This window comes from Typopeltis vanoorti, chromosome 6 (assembly GCF_054136105.1).
Source record: "Typopeltis vanoorti isolate ZY-2024b chromosome 6, IOZ_Tvanoo_1.0, whole genome shotgun sequence".
NCBI classification, from domain to species: Eukaryota; Metazoa; Arthropoda; class Arachnida; order Uropygi; family Thelyphonidae; genus Typopeltis; species Typopeltis vanoorti.
In genome coordinates this window covers 98,242,289-98,263,661 of record NC_143554.1, presented here as the reverse complement: position 1 = coordinate 98,263,661, position 21,373 = coordinate 98,242,289, and the positions used below count along the sequence as shown (strand labels likewise).

The window sequence follows — 21,373 nt, the reverse complement described above, 5'->3', positions numbered from 1 at the left end:
ATTAATTCGCGCTAAGCGAAATTGTGTTAAGCGAATACAGTAAACAATAGGAATACCATATTTTTCCGTGTATAAGACGATACTTTTTTCTAAAATTAGGAGTTGTCTTATATACGGGGAGTAACCGGTTGAGAGACCTGCGGTTGCCTTGGTGAAACTTCAGGCACCTTGTCTCTGCGAACAGGCTTCCGCCAATCACTAGCCTTTGTTAATTTTGTCGATTGATGTCATTAACAGCTGATTCAGAATAAACCAATCAGAACTCTGAAAGCATTCATACGTCTGCAACTCGTTGGCGGGGTAATTACGCAAAAAAAACCTGGAAGCTTCCGATAGACAGTTTGGACATCCTCCCATGGAGTGTATTGATTTGATTTCTTGTTGATTTCTTAATTTTGGGTTTGAAAAAGTAGGGTTCATCTTACATGGAAAAATATGGTAATTATAATTCATCCATCAGTTAGTGTAAATTTGAGGGGAAAAAAATACAATATAAATTATATTAGAGGATAAAATCATTGGAGTTAATAAAAATCAATTGCTTACATTTTTATGTAATGTCTACACATTTGATTGAGCTACTTTTTTACAAAAAAAATTAAGTAAAGATGTTTGAATAGCACTTGACTTTTTCATCTTGTCATGTAGTTTGCGATAGCTGGCAATCACTTTATCAAGATTTCGGCAGACTTTGAAGCTTCGTTCCATATTATGATCAGCATCAAATAAATTTTCCTTAGCATGTCCAATGTGATTGAAAACTAGTTCAAGTTCTTTTGCAGTTAGCTTCTTTGTCGTAATGTTCTCTTCTTGTTCACACTCCTTATCTTCTTCATGTGCACACTGTTCTTCTAGTTGAAGGAGATCATTCTCTCTTAAATGTTCTGAATGGGAATCGAGCAAGTTTCTCACATCTTCATTATCCAGTTCATTAAATCCAGGTTCTTTTCCAATTGTGCTGATTTCTTCAATAATGTTAGATCTTGGATTTTGCCCATGATAAATTAACATTGGCTTGAGTTTAAAGTCGCCTTCTGCATTGCCTCCTAATAAAAGCGTAAAATGATCTTTAGATACTTTGTATCCTCGTTGAGATGCTTCAGTTTTAGCTAGGAAAGTTTTTGTTGGCATACGTTTCCGAAAGAGACCAATTTTGCCAATCGTCATAATCACCCTCCTGAATTATCCTTTGCAATTCTTTAGGAAACTTGGCCGCAGAATGTTTATCAGCACTAGCAGATTCCCCAGTTATTCTTACATTATGCAGTCGAGTTTGGTTTTTAAAAACGGTCAAACCATCCTAAACTTTCAGTAAAGCTTTCACATTCCTCTTGAAATTTGGTCTCTTTCAATGAGGTAAAATATTGAGAGCTTTTGCCTGAATATTCTCTGTACTAAGAAGTATTATTTTTTGATTATAATCCTCAATCCAGAGTGACAGAAGACGCTCCATCTCAATCATTAAATGTCTTCTATTTCTGCTGATCTGCATTCTTAAAGAAGCAGTAGCAACCTTTCCTTGATCTTTGTATTCTTTGCCCTTATTTAATAAAGTTTGACCTGTAGATTCGCTGTATCCTATCCCAGATCTCTCACAATCATTGTATTACTAATGCCACTTTTATGTCTTTTAATGACTTCCAGCTTTCCGTTTGCTGTAGATTGGCGACAAAAAATTTCGCATAATGTAAAAAAAAGTCACGTTAACTGATTAATCACTTGCTTAAAGCGAGAAATGGTATCATTTCGCTCAATCACACTAACTGATTATCGTGCATATCGAGTTTGCGTTAAGCAAGGTTTTCCTGTAGTTTAGAAATCATGTCAATAAGACAAGGATCTCTTCCTAAGTTTTGTAGATCTGGAAATGGCATGTGACATGTTGCTCAGAGAAAGTTTTTTAAAACACTACAATTATATAGTATAGATAGAACATTATATCAAGCAATACATAGTGTTATTTAAGTTTACGTCAGCAGTTAGAATTGAAGGAAATACAGGAAGATGGTTTGATGGAAAATCAGGTGTAACAGAAGGATGCACATTGTTTCCACTCTTATATTCATCATCTGTATATGGATCACATTATGAAAGAAAGTGGCATTAACCTAATTTTACATTTGGAGATATCAAACTTAGCTCTCTACTTCATGCAGATGTACTCCTAAACAAACATATCCAGTGCAAGACTCCAGAATTCTCTAACTAAATTGAAAAATGCTGTGACAGTATACAGGAACACAGAACACAGTCCTATGGGCTCCCCATTCAGCTGCATTCTGAATGGGGAGCCCATAGAACAAGTAAAATATTTCAGCTACTTAGGCACAGTTTTTACTGAAAATGGCAAATAAAATCTGGAATTTGGCAACAGAATAAGCAAAGCCAATATGGTGGGATCAGTTGAATAAATTTATATGATATGAGAGAGAAATTTGGCAAAATACTAAACTAGTAGTATACAATAACTGTTCAAACCAGTTTCAAGTTATGGATCTGATAGTTGATCATTGCAAAATGCTTGATCAAGGCACTTTATCAAAGATTAGGGACTGCAGATGTGAGAGGTCTTAGAAGAATTAGAAGCCTGAACAGATGGCATCAATGGCAAAATCATATTAAAAATGAAGACATTAGGAAGTAACTTGACATTGTTTGCATTCAAGAATGCATGAACTGGACTAATGTAAGGTAGTAAGTCACTTAAATCAAATGAGAAAGAGGAAAGATTAGCAAAACAGATGTTTGATGCCAGGTAGCAGAAAAAAAGACCTAGAGGAAGAAGATGGTAACCAGCATACGTTTAATGCACTCAAAAACTGTAAATTTTCCAGATGGAGTAAAATGTTCTTTTGTGTTATATTTTGAAGATGTTTATTTGTAATACATTGGCACCCAGCCTTACCCCAATTCAGTATTCCAATCCTTTCATTAACTGTGATCTGATGGATGGGTGACTTCTGTGCAAAACCAGTGTCTTCTTCCACTTGATCCTATGCAAAGGAGTATCCAGAACAATGTCTGCTATTCAGGATTTGCCATAAATGTGGTGGTTTCAAAGTGGAGAAAACTTGTAGAGAAATGATGTGTACTTAATATATGGGATTGGAATAGCTTTGTTGTGATCCTGTGTGTAAGTTGTAGGAAGGTTAAGGTGTGTTGTATTTTATCTATTTTGGACTGGCTGTACCATCATACATTTGTGATTTAAGACAGTAGAGGGTACAATTTGGTCAACTAAATTATAAATTTCTAGCCCATTCTCATTTATTCAGTACCTAATAATGGGGGCACACCACATGACGGTGAGGATTGGACATTAGGTCAGAAGCCCTAGTTAGTTCTCTGCATTCCTTAAAGGTAATGTGGAGGTCTCGTCACAGTTATTTGGCTTTGATATCCTTAAGCAATCCCATGGTTGGAAGAAGTCAGTTGAAGAAATTTATATGGAATAAGAGAGAAATTAACCAAAACACCAAACCAGGATTATACAAGACAGTGTTCGAACTAGTTTTAAGTTACGAGAGTTTGGTTAGAAATAAAGCACTTGATGACAGACTAGAAACCACAGATATGAGAGTTAAAAGACAAATTAGAAGAATGAACAGATGGCAGCAACAACAGAATCATGAAGACATTAGGAACTTTACATTGTTTGCATTCAAGAATGTGTATGTGTGTAGGGCTAATCTAAGGTGGTTTTGGTAACTTAAATAGAGTGAGAGAGGAAAGGTTAGCAAAACAGGTTCTAATTTTTAGTTAAATAATAAAGTAATACGTAAAAACCACAGTGATATCTTTAATTAGTAAAGGACATATATTTTGTACTAAAATTAATAGTACCTCTTCAGTGTCTGTAATAGGAATGGAATATAGGCAAAATGTTCAATGGATCACCTATTAAAATACAATTGTTACTGTGTGCTAGGAAATAATAGAAATAACAAATTTAATCTATTAAGATAACTGGTTTTTTACATAAGTTAAAAGTCTCCCAGATCTTTGAGAGAGACATAGTCATTTCTATTTAAATTCAGTCGGTGTAAGATAGTTTTCACAACTTTCTTTGAATAAGAATTCATATTTGAATCTGCATCTATGGAGGAGAACTGCTTTATCCTGCTGGACACTATGAGTAGAGTCAATACTGCGCTGCGCCAGACTAGACTTCAGAGGTTGATGTTCTTTTATTATTTTTTCCAAAGAACAGCCAGTTTGTCCAAAATAAGACACAACACATTCACAAGGTGTTTGATGTCAAGATGGCAGGAAAGACAACCAGAGGAAGACCAAGGTCTAGGTGGATTGATTCAGTCATAAGTGCCTTAGAAGAACGAAATGTTAGATACAACAATATTAGATTGGAGACAAGTAATAGAATTCAAGTGTTAAGGTTTAAGTGCTGGGAGGACATTGCATTGGATGTTTAATGGAATATTTACAACACTAGGAAAGGATTAAAAACTAATTTTAATGCTTCCAGTATTTCATCTCAGTCACTGAGACATCTTCAGGGATTATAAAAAACTGTTTTAACACACACACACAAAGACAACACAATACTAAATGAAACACGTGGGTGACTCTTAAAGTCCTATCTAGGTGGTGCACCCTCTAAAGGTGTTTGTAGGTGGCCTAGGATGTAAAGTGGGACCTCTGACAAATATTGTATTCCAAATTTTGGGAAGTTTTATGCATCCGTATTTAAGTTAGGTTGATTTCTGAGTGCCACTTCAGATTCTAAAAGCAGTCTTTCCTTTTTAAATTTTCTATGGTGGAGCAAGGTAGTTTTCTTCCAGGAGATCCTGCAGGTGTAGACCATGTATTGGATACATGGTCTACAGGAGATCCTGTAGACCATGTATCCAATACATGGTCTACAAGGCCAGATTGATCATGGTTTGTGATTGCAGATGTACGATTTGTGTTTTTTGGATAGTTGCTGAATTGCTTGTCTGTCCAAAGTAAGCCAACTTGCAGGAACAGGGTACTTTATAAACTCCATGCACTGAGAGACGAGAGAGCAGATCTTTGATAGAATGGATAAGGGTAGCAAGTTTCCTGTGGGGCTCAAAAGCTGTGTTTTTTTTTTTTTTTTTTAAGGCCTGGCTGTTTTTTCCCTATGTGCCATGGATGTAGGGAAATTGATAGCATTTCTGAAATCCTAGATAGGACTATAGAGTCACTCATGTGTTTCATTTAGCATTGTGTTTTCATTTTGTGTGTGTGTTACAAGAGCTATTTGTAATTCCTGAAAATCTCTGTGACTGCGACGAAATATTGGAAGCATTAAAATTTGTTTTTAGTCCTTTTCCTATTGCTGTAAATATTCCATTAAACCTCCAACATGACAAGTAGTAGACTAATTTGGAAGAAAATTGTTGATAGGAGATTATTAATAATGTAAACTTAATCATGTAGTTTTACCATGGTAGCCTGAACACCCTTTGAGGGTACATATCAGGAAATTGATGATGATGAATTGTTACTCTCAGGTATAGTGGTAATAGCGATCATCCAATTATGTAATAAATATTCCCTTTCAATCAACAAATGTAAGAAACTTCTACTAGCTTTTAATGGAATATCTCACTTGCCTTTTTAATTCCTTTGCTTTCAGAAATCAGTTTATGAAATATACGGTGTAAATGCAGTTCATATACCTTTTTTTTTAATTTAAGGCTATGCATAAATAATTCTATAAATAAATAAAAACATCACATTGTAAAAAATCCATTTGTTATAATGCAGAGATTTTCTATCTTTCCCGCCATTGTTTTTAAGATACCCCTTGAAGTATTAAAAATTACCAACTGATTAAAATTTGCTGTGTTTTGACAAATATAGTCCTTCCAAATGGTAGCAGTTAAAGAAATCCTTGAAATATTGGAGTGTTGGATATCTTATGACTTTGAATAGTTTGTGTGAGAACATCAAAATGTCTTTAATAATCATTAAGCAAAATGATCTTAATCAAGATCATTTTGCTCTTGAGTATTCATGCCATGCTTGATGTTTGTGCTGTATTCATTTGACTTCCTTGCAGAATCAGATTTCATTTCATATTAATGTTGGTATGTATTGTATGTAACACGTTCATTTGTGATCCAGTACATGTAATTCACTCAAAAACTGGAGCTTTTCAGGATGGAGTATAATATTCTTTTATTATATTTTGCAGGTATTTTTTGTAATACGTTTGCATTCAGTACAAGCCGCAGTCAGCCTTACCTCAATTCAGGATCCTGATCCTTTCATTAACTGTGATCTGATGGATGGGCGAGATGCCTTCCTTACCATTGCACGTGAAAAACATTATGAATTTTCCTCTCTGCGGCGAGCGAAATATTCAACCATGGCCATGTTGTATGAATTGCACAATCAAGGTCAAGATCGTTTTGTATATACATGTAATCATTGCAAAACACACGTGGAGACGAGATACCACTGTACAGTGTGTGACGTAAGTTTCCTCATGTTAAATATGTTTTCACTATTTTTTATTAACATGATTTGGATTTTAGAATACTGACTTTAAAATACATAGTTGAGGAGATTATGTCTAATCATTTCTATTAGTAATTTGATGTATTTCTTATATAATAAGAATATATCACTATCTAGTGAAATTAGATTATCAAGGAGACGGGAATTCTTTTGACTTCTGCACTTCTTGAGAAATAGCTGTACTTGTCTGTTTATTAAATCTTCATGTTGAACAAAATTTGTATTTGCTTTCCAGAAAGTATAATACTAGAGGAATGGATGGGGAGATGAGTTTATTAATACACTAGAGGTTGCAAAATAGATGGTTCATCAGTACTGTGGGCAGTAGGTTAAGGAGAAAGTAGGAACCTATTGATGTATTAAACAACTACTGGTTGTAGGCTTTGAGAAAACATGAGGAAGACTGGATATGTAAATAGAATGAAAGAGGACAACATGAAGTTGGTTCTATGAGTTTTAAGAACGACAGTAAATGGATGTTGACCAGCAGTTGCTTGTGTTAATAATTGGTGGATTTTTATATAGATAAGGATATTCATAGATATTAAATCTTAATATTAATCCTACCATAGAGAATGATATCTGTTTCTAACAATTATTTTTTAAATTCCGAGTGCACCTATATGTTATTATATGCACAAGGGTTCACTCCAATTGGTGCAATGATCTTAACTCTTTCTTTCAGAATCCAAATAATCACTGACTCAAGACCAAAATACAAAATAAACACATTTAATAAAACAAAAACAATATATATATATACACTTCAAACAAATATTACATAACTAACTACAAATTAATTGGATCCAAGGCCTTTTAAAAATAAACTTACACTTAAGACTAGACTAAACACTTTGTTTGCACAATCACAAAATGTTCATAGCCACTTTCTTTCTCTGTCAAGGCCCTTTTCTGAAGATATATAACTCCATTCATTTTTACAGGATCCTTTCTCATCACTTATGTAGCGCACATTAATTCTTCCAAACTTAATTCCATCTCTTTTCTTCAGTAGAAATAATAGTCAGATCCGGCGTCCTTAATACAGATGAAACTTCCTAATCAGAGTTTTCTCGAACATTCCTTTAGAACGTAAATAGCAAATTCTTCTTTTATTCACTAAATGCTTATTGACAGTCTTACTCTTCCAATTAAAAAAAACTTACAGTTCTACGATTCCCTTTTCGGAATCTACTATAAATCTTTTAATTAGTGTTTCCTCCAATATTCCGTTTAAAACGCATATAGCAATATTTTCTTTTATTTATCCACATACTTATTCCACATTAAAACTTAATAGTTCCACGATTCCTTTTTCGGAATATACTATTAATTTTCCTCCGACTGTCACATAAAAAACTTAAGTTCCTTCGAACCTAAATATCTGCAGGCCTATGTTCTAAATTCCTTCCGAATGCTCTCTTGTTTACAGGCGTTACTGCGTTACTCAGATGCCGAACGCTTTCTTGTCAGCTGTCAATCACTCATCAGACCTCTTGGCGAGCATGCGCACTCCGTGGCAAGCGAGGAACTAAGTACTGTATAATGGCTGACACGTTGTCTCCGTTAGCGACAAGAGAATGTCCTCATAAAACACAAAACTTAATATTTCAAAACATAATAAATTTGTTTAAAGTAACACAACTATTCAAATCCGGTAAGTACATTAAAATTTTAACTGCTTTACATATCACTTTTAACAAAACAATTTCCATAACGGGCACATCGCAAGTGCTGACAATGCGTGTTATGAAAACAAAACTAATAAACATATTAACATAAACAATACGTAAAAATATTCAGAATTTTAAATTATGATTATTTTTACACTTGTATTCATGCTTGTTTAAAAGAAAGGAGAGGAATGACTTGGTCAGTTTACAGGAATACTGCCCCATGGAAATACCTATAGAAAATCCATAAGAAGAAGCAGAACATGTAAGAAAAATGATTGGAGTGAATCTTTTAGTTGAGGGGTCATATCGGTTAATCGGATTGCCTTTGTCTGGGTTGTCAACTTTTAGGGAAGATTTTGTTACCCCATCCCCATATATTGAACAGTATTCTAAAGTCAAACAGATTTTGGATTTATATAATGATAGCAGTCCCTTCATCTGGGGTGCCTGTTAGTAGTGAAAGGAACCTCCTTTGGCTGGGTTGTCAACTTCTAGGGAAGATTTTGTTACCCCATCCCCATATATTGAACAGTATTCTAAAATCAAACAGATTTTGGATTTATATAACGATAACATTTGCATATCCCTTCATCTGGGGTGCCTGTTAGTAGTGAAAGGGACCTCCCATTGATAATACTGGCTATTCCCCCCCCCCCATTTTTTATAATTCTCTTTCTATTTTCTTTGCAGTACTTCTGAGTCCTTTTTTGCTTTATCTTCAATCCAGATCACCATAACTGAGATCAGACACCTTGCTGCCATGTTTGCCATTGCTAGCCATGCACCTCTGGAAAGGGAAGGGTGAGGATCCTGATAATCTCAAGCTACTGTCGCTCCTGTTTTGGCAAAGCAGGTGGTTTTTCTGGATGTCCCGACAAGATCATTTGGCTAGTGGGCTTTCCTGCAAGGTTCATTGGTGTTGCAGTAAGTCTCTTTTCCCATGGTCCAGGAACAGAGCCTACAGCTTTGCTATGGTGCTGGTATGGTATCAGGAGTAACCCTGTGTTTGACTCCTGTGCACAGTCATCATTTTCTTGCTAGAGAGTGAAGGTGTATGTGTGTGTGACTCTGTGATCGGCAGTTAGCTCTGGTGCTGAGCCAACTTCCTTTTGAGAATGAGTAAGTTTTCATTCTCATGTTTATCAATTTTACCAACAAGCTCCAAATACAGAAGCAATTTGCATATCATGGAAAACAAAAACAAGAAACAGAAAACATCAGGCTGCAACAAATGTACCAACATTTCTAATTATACAGGGCATTTCAAATTAAAATAGTAGCCCTATTCAAAGCAATCTGTAGAGAGAACCAGTAGATGAAATACCCAAATACTTGGTGAGTACCCTAACAACATCATGGGGAAGTGATTTTGACAGTCAAAAAATATTTTAAAAAATAATCAACAGGGAAAATATGGCATGTGAATGAAAATAGATAGGGAATTATGCATACTCCATAAGGTGGTATAAACGAACTAGTGAGACTGACTCTGCAGTCATTCATCTTGCACGATGGGTCTCACTTTGCTCTGAATGTGCCCTGCTTGTGAAGTGTTTCTGTAAGAATGGGGAAAATGCAGCAGCAACACTTCACCAGTAAAGATGACTAAAGATTTGCAAAAACGTCTAATGATACCATGTGACATGTGTTTTGGTGATTTGAAGAGGCAAGCAGTTCCAGTGCAACCAGGAAGAGGCTGTAACTTTGAAATTCTGCAAATGACTGAAAATGTTGCAACTGCAGTTATTGTGCAGTCAAATGGAATGATATAGTTTCATGCAGTGCATGTGCCATAGCAAAACAATTAGATTTGCAGCTTGGAGAACTTTGCCTATAATGTTGTGTTGCTACCCGTATAAACTACTGAGCCACAGTCAAGAGTTGCAAACAGGAGATGCCAGTGTTCAAGAAAGGTTTGTATTGACATTTCTGGCACCCACAGAGGTGGACGAGGATTGGATTGGGAATATCCTATGGAGTGAAGAAGTGTAATTTCATGTTTTGTGGAATAGTAAACGCTCAAAACTGCCACATTTGGGCTATAGAGAATCCCTGTGCATTTCAACAAGTTTTCTTACAGTCACTAAAGGTAAGGTCACAGTATGATAGGATTTATGACCAAGTTCATTATTGAGCAGCTTTGCTTCAAAAAAATCCACTGAACCAGACCTCTGACCTTCATGGTCATAGCAGTACATTACTGGGAAATGTTAAGCAGTTTCATCGTTCCGCAACTGCAGTAAAGAGATAGCCTGGACATAACTGTGTTGATGCAAGATGGAGCACCTCCCCACATAAGATGTGAAGTTCAACAATTATTGCATCAATATTTCTTAGAGGATAGATTAATCAATTGCTCATTTTCTATGAAATGGCCAACATATTCACTAGACCTTAACCCATGTGACATTTGGCTGTGAGTTTTCTTCAAAACATGGTGTATTGGGGACAAAGTTCTTCACCTTCATGTAGTGTGCCCCATTATTAGGTACTGAATGAATGAGGATGGGCTGGCAATTTATGATTTAGCTGACCAAATTGTATCCTCTATTGGCTTAAACCATAAATATATGATGATACTACATACACCATAACCCTCCTACAAGTTACACACAGAATCACAACAAAGCTATTCCACTCTCATATATTAAGGATACATCATTTCTCTACAAGTACGATCTCCATGGCACTTTTAAGCAACTCATGCAGCTACCTTCATCCATTCTCCTAAAGATTAGCTTCATCCTCTTACACATCCTGGAGTGTATAAAGATCCTTGTGCCTATTGTTTGGCCCACTTTGTACAGACATAGCACAAATTACATCTCTGATCATCTATGGTAAATCTGGACTAGCAGACCATGCTCTGAATACTCCTTCATATAGGATTAAATGGAGGAAGACATTAGTTTTGCACAGAAGTTGCTATAGGTCCAAAATACTATTTTTAGTATTTTGAAGCAATGCCCAACCTCAAGTATGGTTGTGTTAATTTCCCAAAGATCTGGGAGACACATTCTAAGATCATATAGCAACTTTTGTGCAAAACTAATGTCTTGTACAGAAGTTAACTTCATGGTTAACTGGCCCATGGAGGGCACTTAGGACAATCATTCTGTGTCAGTTACAAATTGAATTGTTTCTAATGCTTTATTGTTTGTTATTAAATATTAATAACAAAATCTAAATCTAAATCTTATTATCATTATTAAAATTTGTTCTCTGATGAAGATTCTGGGTAGAAAACAGCAATATATTAGTAAGTTCAAAAATTAATTTTTTTTTTCTTGGTGGTGTTTATACCATGAAGCACTATTATGATATTCATTTAACAGGTGAATAGCCACCAGAGAAAATGTAACCATAATCCAGAACGATTTCGAAGTGTAGGCAGGATTGCCAAAATATGTTAATTCGTTTCAGGGGACATTCTTGTCAAAACAGCTGCGTAGACACAATCAGAGCAATTGTCATTGCAGATATACCAATCACTGTCATCTCCACAAAAATTGAGCTTTTCTTAAAGAGTAACGTCGGAATTGAGACCTTATTTTTTCGATGACACCCAAACTGGAAAACTAAGGAGTGATAGCAATACAGAGAATCCTCATGTAGTAGTGGCCACCTGGTTCAGATAAGGAATATCATCCTTTCATTCAACACACTGAAATCTCCAATGTCAGTGAAAGTGGGAATTTCAGCTGGCCTGCTAGGCTCTACATCTAGACACCTTTGCACTGCTTTAACTATCAGAAACATGATTGTTCTTAGACTGCCTGTTGCACCTCTACTATTTATGCTCAAATGGAGTTCAGTTTGATGTCTTGAATATTTTTCCTGGGGAGGAAGAAACAGTGGATACTAGCCTGCAGACGAAATGAAGACCTCACAGCATCAGACACTAGATGGTTCCACAAAAAATAAATAATGAAAGTTGTTTTGCATTGGATTATCATGGATTCAGTGACATCAGTCATCCTCACAAAATCATAAACCAGTGTCCTTGTACTTCCATTTGACATACCCGAAGCCATTTAATGATCCCACACTACACAAATGTTACCATTTGTGAGAACGATCTATCCACAGAGAGGGTGCTGTTCTCGTGAGCAACCATACTCCTTCCAGCAAGTCCTACTCAAACATAGAAGCAGCTGCCATTCAACTCTCAGTTGGATGTCTTACCAGAGTATGCTGCATCTTCTTACCTCCCAGTGCAGATATCTCACAAGATGACCTTATATTCCTTGTATATTTAATGAGGGATTTACTTAGACAACCAAGTGTAAGCAAACAAAATTTGCATGTGAAGTAACTTCACGACTGGACTACTTGTATATATAGACTTCACATCCATTGCCTTAGTATCCCATAATGCAATGCACCTATCCTTACAGGCATGTATAATGCCTGTAAGGATAGGTATTATGGATTCCCATAATACCTACCCTTCCCATAATATGCATTATGGGAAGGGCCACTACCCAGCTGTGGTTTGACCTTTATGAGGTCTCATCAACAAGAGCTTGGAGATTTGGAATATTTGAAAGACTTGTACAACCTGTCTAATAAGGGAACACCCTCCTTTTATTAAGAGTTTTTAACAGTTGCACCTTTGAGTGTTAATTACTCTCTTTTCTTTTCTGATCATACACCGTAGAGGAGAGAGCTCCACAAGATTCAGTTTTAAATGTCATGTTTTTTTGCAATCAAAGTTAACTTGATAACTGAACTGCTTCCTCCAACTGTAGATAATACTCTCTATGTGGATGGCTTTGCCATTTGTGCAATATGATGGTTATAGAAATGCAGTAACAGCAAGTCATGTTTCCAAATGAGTACTGACAAATGAATCGTATATTCACCACAGAAGACTGCTTGTGTACATTTTTGCTGCAAAACATGGTTTCCACTCTTATCCAGAACTAAAACCAGGAGAAACTTTAATCCCTGTTGCAACATAAGCCAATTTCTTGGGATTTGTATTTGACATAAAAAAACTCTTTTCTTCCTCATATACACCAGTTGTGTGATAAGTTGACTGTTGAGAGATGAACAGTATTTGCATCTTAGCTTTCACCTCTTGGGGTGCTGACAGATGTTCCTTACTGTGCCTTTGCTAGAGAATGGTACTAGGTGGTTGGATCCTGTTGTGGTACATTTCAAACTTTATCGACTGATTTCTAGTCTTTACATCGAAGCAAATAAAATTAAGTTTGTCACATCTACAGAAGAGATAAAAGAAATCGATTAAGATATGCTATGAAGCAAATCTTAATCGACTTCTCTTATCTCATCAGTGAGTGCATCGACTATTTTAGTTATTTTAATAATCTGTCTGAGCCCTATATACTCAATTTTATCATTCTTCAAGTTCATTTTGTGTTTAAATTTCTACACAGCATTAATGTTTATAATTATATATAGTATGTATATCTGTTTTATTTATAGAATGTGTATCTTGTGTAAAGATCAGACTTTTTTAATACCTGTTTTTATACTTTTCCCACACACACACACAGAAAGAGAGAGAGAGTAGTGTAGGCACTTGGCCTACACTAAAGCTCAACTAAAACCATCATGAAAATCAGTGTTTCCATGCTTTGCTAGTCTTGAGTTCTGTTGTGACATGCTGAATATTTTCATTGGACTGCTTCGGAACACTAGTTGAACTGTGGCTTGAAGAGTGGTCAGAGGGTTTTGAATGAAATGAGAGAAATCCTTTAATTTTATTATGAATGATTTCAGTTATTTGGTCAGAGCAGATGTTTGGATCAAAAGAGTGGAAGCGATAATCAGCTGACAGAGAGAAGTAAAGATAGCAAGGTCATCCTGTTTGGCATTGTAATGCCAAAAGACAAGAACTGGCTGTGGGAAGAACTTTCTATAATGAAGGAAAACTTCAATAAGGTTATGGTCTGAGTTACCAAGAGGAGAATAGGCATATTTAGAAAGAGAACTGAAGAAAAAGTCAATTTTATTGGAAGTTTAGAGTGGTTATCAGAATTTAGGGAAGTGATAAAGATAGTAAATGAATGCTGCAAAAGACAGTAAGGAAATTTTGAAAGTTCTGATCACGAAGGAATTCTAGGTTTTACATCCTTTGGTATGGGATGTGAGATCTGAAGAATGCACATATAAAGGCTTCTTAACTGAATATGAGTTGGTCCCATGTGATGGTTGTGTTGGCAAAGTTTTCTCTCCTTGAAAATCCTGCAATCATGAGATAACTTCAGTTTTAAGAGAAATTATGAGACCTCTGATTAGACCACTATTGGATTACAGCTCATGACTTGAGTTGCGGCTTTTTTTTGGATATCAAGAGAATGGGAGGATTCTCTTGACACCGATTAGAAAGATTCATCGTGTGTGGGTGGATTGCATCATAATAGTTATGAGAATTGTTTGGTTAGTTATAATTTGTCAAATTGTCTAACAGAAGATGAAGAGATTTAATTGAGACAACAGTGAAGAGTAGATTTAGAAAAAATGTGGTTCATCTTGAAAAATCTAATAAGCACTTGTGAATATGTTGATATTATAGTTATATTTGTATATATGTATGAAAAAAATATAAAAATGTAAATAAATATTAAAATTTTTACTTTTTTAAAATAAACATACCAAAAAATTTAAACAATTAAGTCCTATTTTGTTTATTGCTACTCACTGCTTTCTATTATAAACAGGATTTTGACTTATGTATCACATGTTTTGAGAAAGAAGGTCATCCTCATAAGATGGAAAAGCTTGGCTTTGACTTAGATGATGGTTCTTCAACTGCTGACCAAAAACAGACTAATCCGCAAGAGTCTCGTCGTCTTTCTATTCAGAGGTGCATCCAGTCTCTGGTACATGCCTGCCAGTGTCGTGATGCAAATTGTAGGTTACCAAGTTGTCAGAAAATGAAAAGAGTTGTTCAGCATGCAAAAAGTTGCAAAAGAAAAACAAACGGAGGATGTCCTATTTGCAAGCAACTTATTGCTTTGTGTTGCTATCATGCTAAGCATTGTCAGGTAAGTGTTTACTTAACTGTTTTGAAAAATGAAAATTGAATCTCATAATCAACAAAACTTCTCGTCATCATATTCAGTACTTGTTTAAAGTTCTCATTGCTTATGCTGTATTTAGCTTTTTGTCTGCATTCAAGAAAAAGCATGCACTATCCATGTTATTAGAATCATTAAGTGTAGCAACCTAATATGTGAAAGCGCTGACTAAAACTTCCAGACACACAAATTATGAACTGTCATATCAACTATTTTATTTTTTGAACATGCGTTTATTCAAAAAGTTGCCTTGGCAGACTATTTCCTTTCCACCAAATAACTTTAATTGACAGCAATGGCAACATGTCCATTTATGGCAAGTTATACTCTGCTGCTGCTCACAGTGCATCATTTTCCATCATTGCTGAAGCCACATCAGTGATTGCAAAGGTTTAATTCTAAAATGTTAATATAACTAAATGAACTTTGATGCTTATAAATTGAGCCTTAGAGAGAAAAATTGTTTTTATAAAAATTAATTTCATTTAAAATTACATTTCAGTCATGTATAAATTTAAGATAGTATAGCTCACATGCTCATTAAATAGAATCAATTATGCTTATGCAGTATGCATTACACCCCCCTCATAATTAAATTATGATTTATTAATATTAACTAAGGGTAATCCTTAAATAATGTTGCATTTTGAGGGATTTTTGGATCTCCTCTCACCTCTATCATACCTGTTTCATGTCACATTATAAAAATTCTAATGTGACATTATATAAATTAGGTATTTTATAATTTATACAAAAAGTTTATCCTCTCCCCCTCTTTTTTTTTTTTTTTTTGTTGATGATTGATGAATAAAAAAAAATTATATTTTTTTATTCATCAATATAAGCTTTGAAGTGTAATTAAATAATTAAACCTTCCATAGCTGAAGCAGAGAAAAGTATAAAGCTGTTCAAAACAACAAGGCACCAGGTACTGATGGGATAGTAGCTGAACTCATTAAATAATGGGGATAATGAATTAACCATTCATATACATATGCTGGTAAATTTAATATGGAAAAAAGAAGGGATAAGGGATACCTGCAGAATGGAAAGAATTGCTAATCATTTCAGTTTATAAAAAGGGAAACAAATATGAATGTGAAAATTACAGGAGAAAATCACTACTGTCAGCAGGTTACAAAATTTTATCTAATATTATACTTAAAAAGAATCTTACCTTATGCTTAAGAAAATATTTGTGAATATCAAGAGGGATTTCAAAGAAATAGATCAACAGTTGACCAAATATTTACACTTAGACAGATACTAGAAAAAAAAATGGGAATACGATCTGCAGGTCCATATTTTATTTGTAGACTTTAGAAAAACGTATATCATTCGTAGAGGACTTTGGGGAATATTAGATGAACTAGGAATACTTCATAAGACAACATGGCTAATCTCAATTGTAAAAGATAACATAAACAGAACAGTAATATTAGGATATGCAAATGATATATGCCTTGTTGGAGAAAATGCTGGCTGAAAAATTAGAATGACAAATCAATCAGGATAAAGCTGAATATTTAAATGTATGCAGAAATCACAATCACGGGGAAAATGAACATTTTACCATTGATAACGAGAAATTTAAAAGTGCCACCTCTTCCAAATATCTTGGAACATTGATTACTCAAGATAATAAAATTAGTACAGAAATAAAAGCTAGAATACATGCCTCCAACAGATCTTATCATTTATTATCTTTCAAAATTCTATCAAGCAGAATTAAAACAAAAATATACAAGACAATCATAGACCTGTTGTTTTGTATGAAGCAGAAACCTGGAGTATAATAGACCAAGATGCAAAAGTATTACAGATCTTTGAAAATAAAATCCTCAAAAAAAGCCATTGACCTGTAAGAGAACACAACAGGAGAATGGAAAAGAATACATAACCAAGAACTATATGAACTGTATAGATCTCCACTTCTAATTGATGAGATTTGAGCAAGCAGATTGAGATGGCTTGGTGGACATGTGGAAAGAATGGGTGAGGAGAGAATTGTTCAAGGCCCAGAGGTAGACTGTGGATGCATTGGAAGAAGAATAATATCTGGGATGAAAAAGCTCAAGAGAGAGAAAGGAATGGAAGAAGCTGGTGCATGCAGTTAAGAACCTTAGCGGTTCAACTAGCTAAAGAAGAAGTTTTGAAGTGCATGTAAACAATATCAAATTCATGATTTCAAGGGATGTAAAGGATAAAGGATACTTTATCATGTAGTACTATAATTATACTACATGATTAAGTTTACATTATTACTAGCTTCCTATCAACAATTTTTTTCCAAATTAATTTCCTTTTTTGTTTAGGATTTCAGTAATATCAGATCTTACATTGCAGCCAGTAGCACTAACTGCATTAGTACAGTTTTATTTTAGGGCTTTTTCTTATAATTTTGATGTCAGATATATGTTTTGTTGAGTGCTAACATTTCCTCTCCAGTTTTGTTTGACATGTGTATGCTGGGCACCATACAAATTGTTTAATTCAGAACTTGCCCATCTGGTAGGACATGACAAATCTTGTACTTTTCTTTAGCCAGCTGTGTTAGGTATGCAGTGAAACATTGCATGAGTTTTCTAGAGAAACCAGTTATGATAGAAGGGAAAAGGCTTCTTGCTTTCCAGTTATATATTTTGCCAATAATCAAGACAAATTTTATAATTCTTTTGTATTTTTAAATTACTAAAGTTATAGGTGATTATATTTCAGTCTGCTTTAATCAGATATGAGTCCTTTGCGTATATGACTGGCATTTCTGAGGAAAAGAATAGGCATGAATATAAATAAATAACAGTCATAAGAATATCCATAATTTACAGTTGTGGTATTATGAGTGGTGCAATAAATTACTCTGGTAGGAAATGAATTATGTCATCCTATGAACTTCAGTTATGCATATGAGAATTTACGAAGGGCACATCTTGGGGAAGAAGAATGGGAAGTAGTTGCAAAAAATTGGTTTTGCAAAAATTAAGTAACCAGTAATATATTCTTTTTTTGTATATACATCACTGCTCCCCTGAGGTTACATATCTGGAATTTGATGATGGTGTATATATATATATATATACACCATTAGCTGAATGCTTAAAAATGTGCTTGAAGTGGAAGGGACATGTTACAAGACCAAGCGAGATACACCAGATGCATGATGCGTGTGATGAAACATAACCACCTTAGATGTTCTGGTCTGAATGCTGTCAAATTCCTTTCTAATATCTTCATTTTTCATGTAATTTTGCCACTGAAAAACCGAGCAAAATTAAAGTTAATGTTAGAGGTTAAAAATTAAACCAAGTAAAATTGGATTGAACCCCATTTTATATAATGTTGCTTTAGTGTTTGACTTATTTCTCTCTTATTCCATATAAATTTATTTAACTCCTCATCATATAACCTTTGCTTTATTCTGTTATTGCTTTATTTTCATATTTAATTTGCCATCTTCTAAAAATATTTCCTGAATTTGATATATTTTACTTGTTCTGTAGGTTTGCTACTGAGAATACATCAGATGTTTTCTGCTTACCTGATTAGTTTTTGTGTTTGTTAATTAGTTTTTTGCCTTTTTTTATGCAGATTTTCATACTAAATCTGTTATAGCATTTATTTGTTTTAGTTAGGTTCCTAAATACTCAAGTGAGAACCTTGAGGATGGAGAAGTGGACAAATTTTATGGATATCTTTCAGGAGCACTTGTCATTAGAGGAAGCCTATATAGCTACTGATAGTTAATAACTGATAGCTACTGAAAGTTAATTCCTGGTGAACCACTTTCGTGATACCAGGTCTGGCTGGCCTAGTAAGAGGTCATGAAGAGATATGCCAGCCTCATTGCAAAATCCGAGAAGGATTGAGCCATAGTGCTGCCTTTAATGTGGGGAATTGCCATCCCACCTACGCACACAAGCTTTTCGTAGGGAATTTGGCTATCTAGCGACCATCATTAGAATCTGAGGAGAGGTGTGCTCCATTAATCCAATACCCTGTCCCAGCACAGTTGTTGGGAACCATCTTTCGGAATGTCTGATGATGGTTGTCTCATTAGGTTGAGTTGGTGGTTCAATAGTATGAACCTATGACAAATGTGTTACTCTGTGAAATGAATATAAGTATATTTGAACTTCGCAAATAGGACTAGTTGTGAACATAGCTACTAGATATAAGATAGAGTAGGTTAGACATAAGGTAGTACTTAAGTTACGAAATCATGTGCTTGGTGAAATATATATATATATATGAAAGATACAGAAAAGGTGCAAATTAATGCCTCAAGCATTGAAAGGCAGCAGTGCTAGCTGGAGTTGCTTTCATACTGTTATGATACGATCGCTCTGGCGATGAGGCCACGAGAACGGAAGCATCAAGGCAGCTGTTTGAAACTATGCTGCAGCTGCTTCCTACGTGGCACCATTCAGGTGAGACATGTGGGCACCAAATCATCCACAGATAACTTAGATACAGGTCTGGGTGTCGTACTTGCTTAGAAGAGCAGCCACCATACTGTGATCTATTGAGACACATCCTCTTAAATACAGGGTCCTGAAGCCTTCAGGACCCTGTATTTAAGACTGCAATATCATTTGCATGAAGGCAAGAGCTGAGTTGAATATCCCTGATTTTTGCCAAGTTTAACGCCACTCTCCTTCATAAGGTGATGAAGAATAATGGAGATAATGTGTATCCTTGATTTTACATCTTCCGGCACCTCCTTTAGTCTACTGACTCACAACTGAAGTATGTTGCTCTATATAATGTCTCATTTATACTGTATAATTGTAGTAAATTAAAGAGCTTTTCTCTTAGCACCTTATCATATGTGTTTTGTAGATTGGGATGTATGAAACGTAATGATGGTAATGGTTTTTGCCTTTCAGTTGTTTCTGACCCTAGGTGACTTTGTAGGCATTGCCCATAAAGTGTTCCTGGTTATCCGGGCTCGGGACCAGCATATGGCTCAGACATGTTCACGACTGTAATCCATATGTGTTCATGGGGTCAGTTTGCCTGTTCTGGGGGAATGAAAAACCCAAGTTTCTTGGTGAAAAAACCTACCTTCGTATGAGTCCGGCTAACTGACCTTTTGTTGAAAGAGACCAGATAAACATTCGATACCCATCACTGACAGGTATCGAACCCAGGTCTTTCCGACCAAAGGACTTTGTCTATAATGAGCTACGGAAGCTCATGAAACATGAGCATTTGTCTTAAAGTAAAAATCCTGACAACCTCTATTTAGCCCGAATCTAGTTTGCTCTTCCAGAACTTTTTTTTTTCCTTCAAAATTTTTCTTAGCATCATCCCACATACTTGTGAAAGTTTTGCATAAAACAGAGTATCACAATCCCTCTGTAATTCTCACATTATTTCCTTTTCATAGTGGGTACTTATGAGAGCTCTAATCAAGTCATCTAACATAAGTTCTGACCAAGTTCTGTAAACACTGTATGAATTTTATCCTCCATATTTGAGAATTTTTTGTCAAATATCATTTACTTTATCTTTCCCCATTTCATGTTAATAATAATGTAGATATGGCTACATTCCCCTAAATATTGCCCCTCTGTGTTATATTCATATCTGGAAGATAAAAATATCATCATCATCAAATTCCTGCCATGTACCCTCAAGGGGTGTACAGGATATGATAGTACTACATGCAAAAAAAATTACATCATTATAACTTCCTATCTACAATTTTCCTCCAAATCAGTCTGTTACTTCTCAAGACTCCAACATTATCAGATCTTATATTTCTATCGTCTAAGGCACTTTGTACCATATCAATCCACCTATATCTTGGTCCTCCTCTGGGTCGTTTTGCTGCCAATCTGGCAGAAAACTTGTTTTGCTAATCTTTCCTCGCCCATTCTGTTTAAGTGACCATACCACCTGAGATTAGTTAGCTCTGCTAACTCATTCCTGGATGCTGACAATGTCAAGTTCTTTCCTAATATCCTGGTTTTTAATATGATATTGCCATCGATGCAATCTGTTCATGCCTATAATCTTTCTCAGGACTTTCATATCTGCGGTCTCTACTCTTTGGTCAAGTGTTTTACTTCTGACCCAGCTCTCAGATCCATAAGTTAAAACTGGTTTGAACACTGTCTTGTATACAGCTAATTTCGT

The 21,373-nt window shown here is 35.2% G+C and overlaps 1 protein-coding gene across 4 annotated transcripts in view; it reads left to right on the top strand.

The window, feature by feature from the left end:
* nej (CREB binding protein nejire) overlaps positions 1-21,373 on the top strand; it is a 481,376-nt gene that overhangs the window by 447,335 nt on the left and 12,668 nt on the right. For all 4 annotated transcript variants that reach the window (XM_090394332.1, XM_090394330.1, XM_090394331.1 and 1 more), the window contains 2 exons: positions 6,182-6,463; positions 14,873-15,199. In XM_090394332.1, the coding sequence (XP_090250458.1) occupies positions 6,182-6,463; positions 14,873-15,199 (609 nt within the window). The remainder of the gene's footprint in view (positions 1-6,181; positions 6,464-14,872; positions 15,200-21,373) is intronic.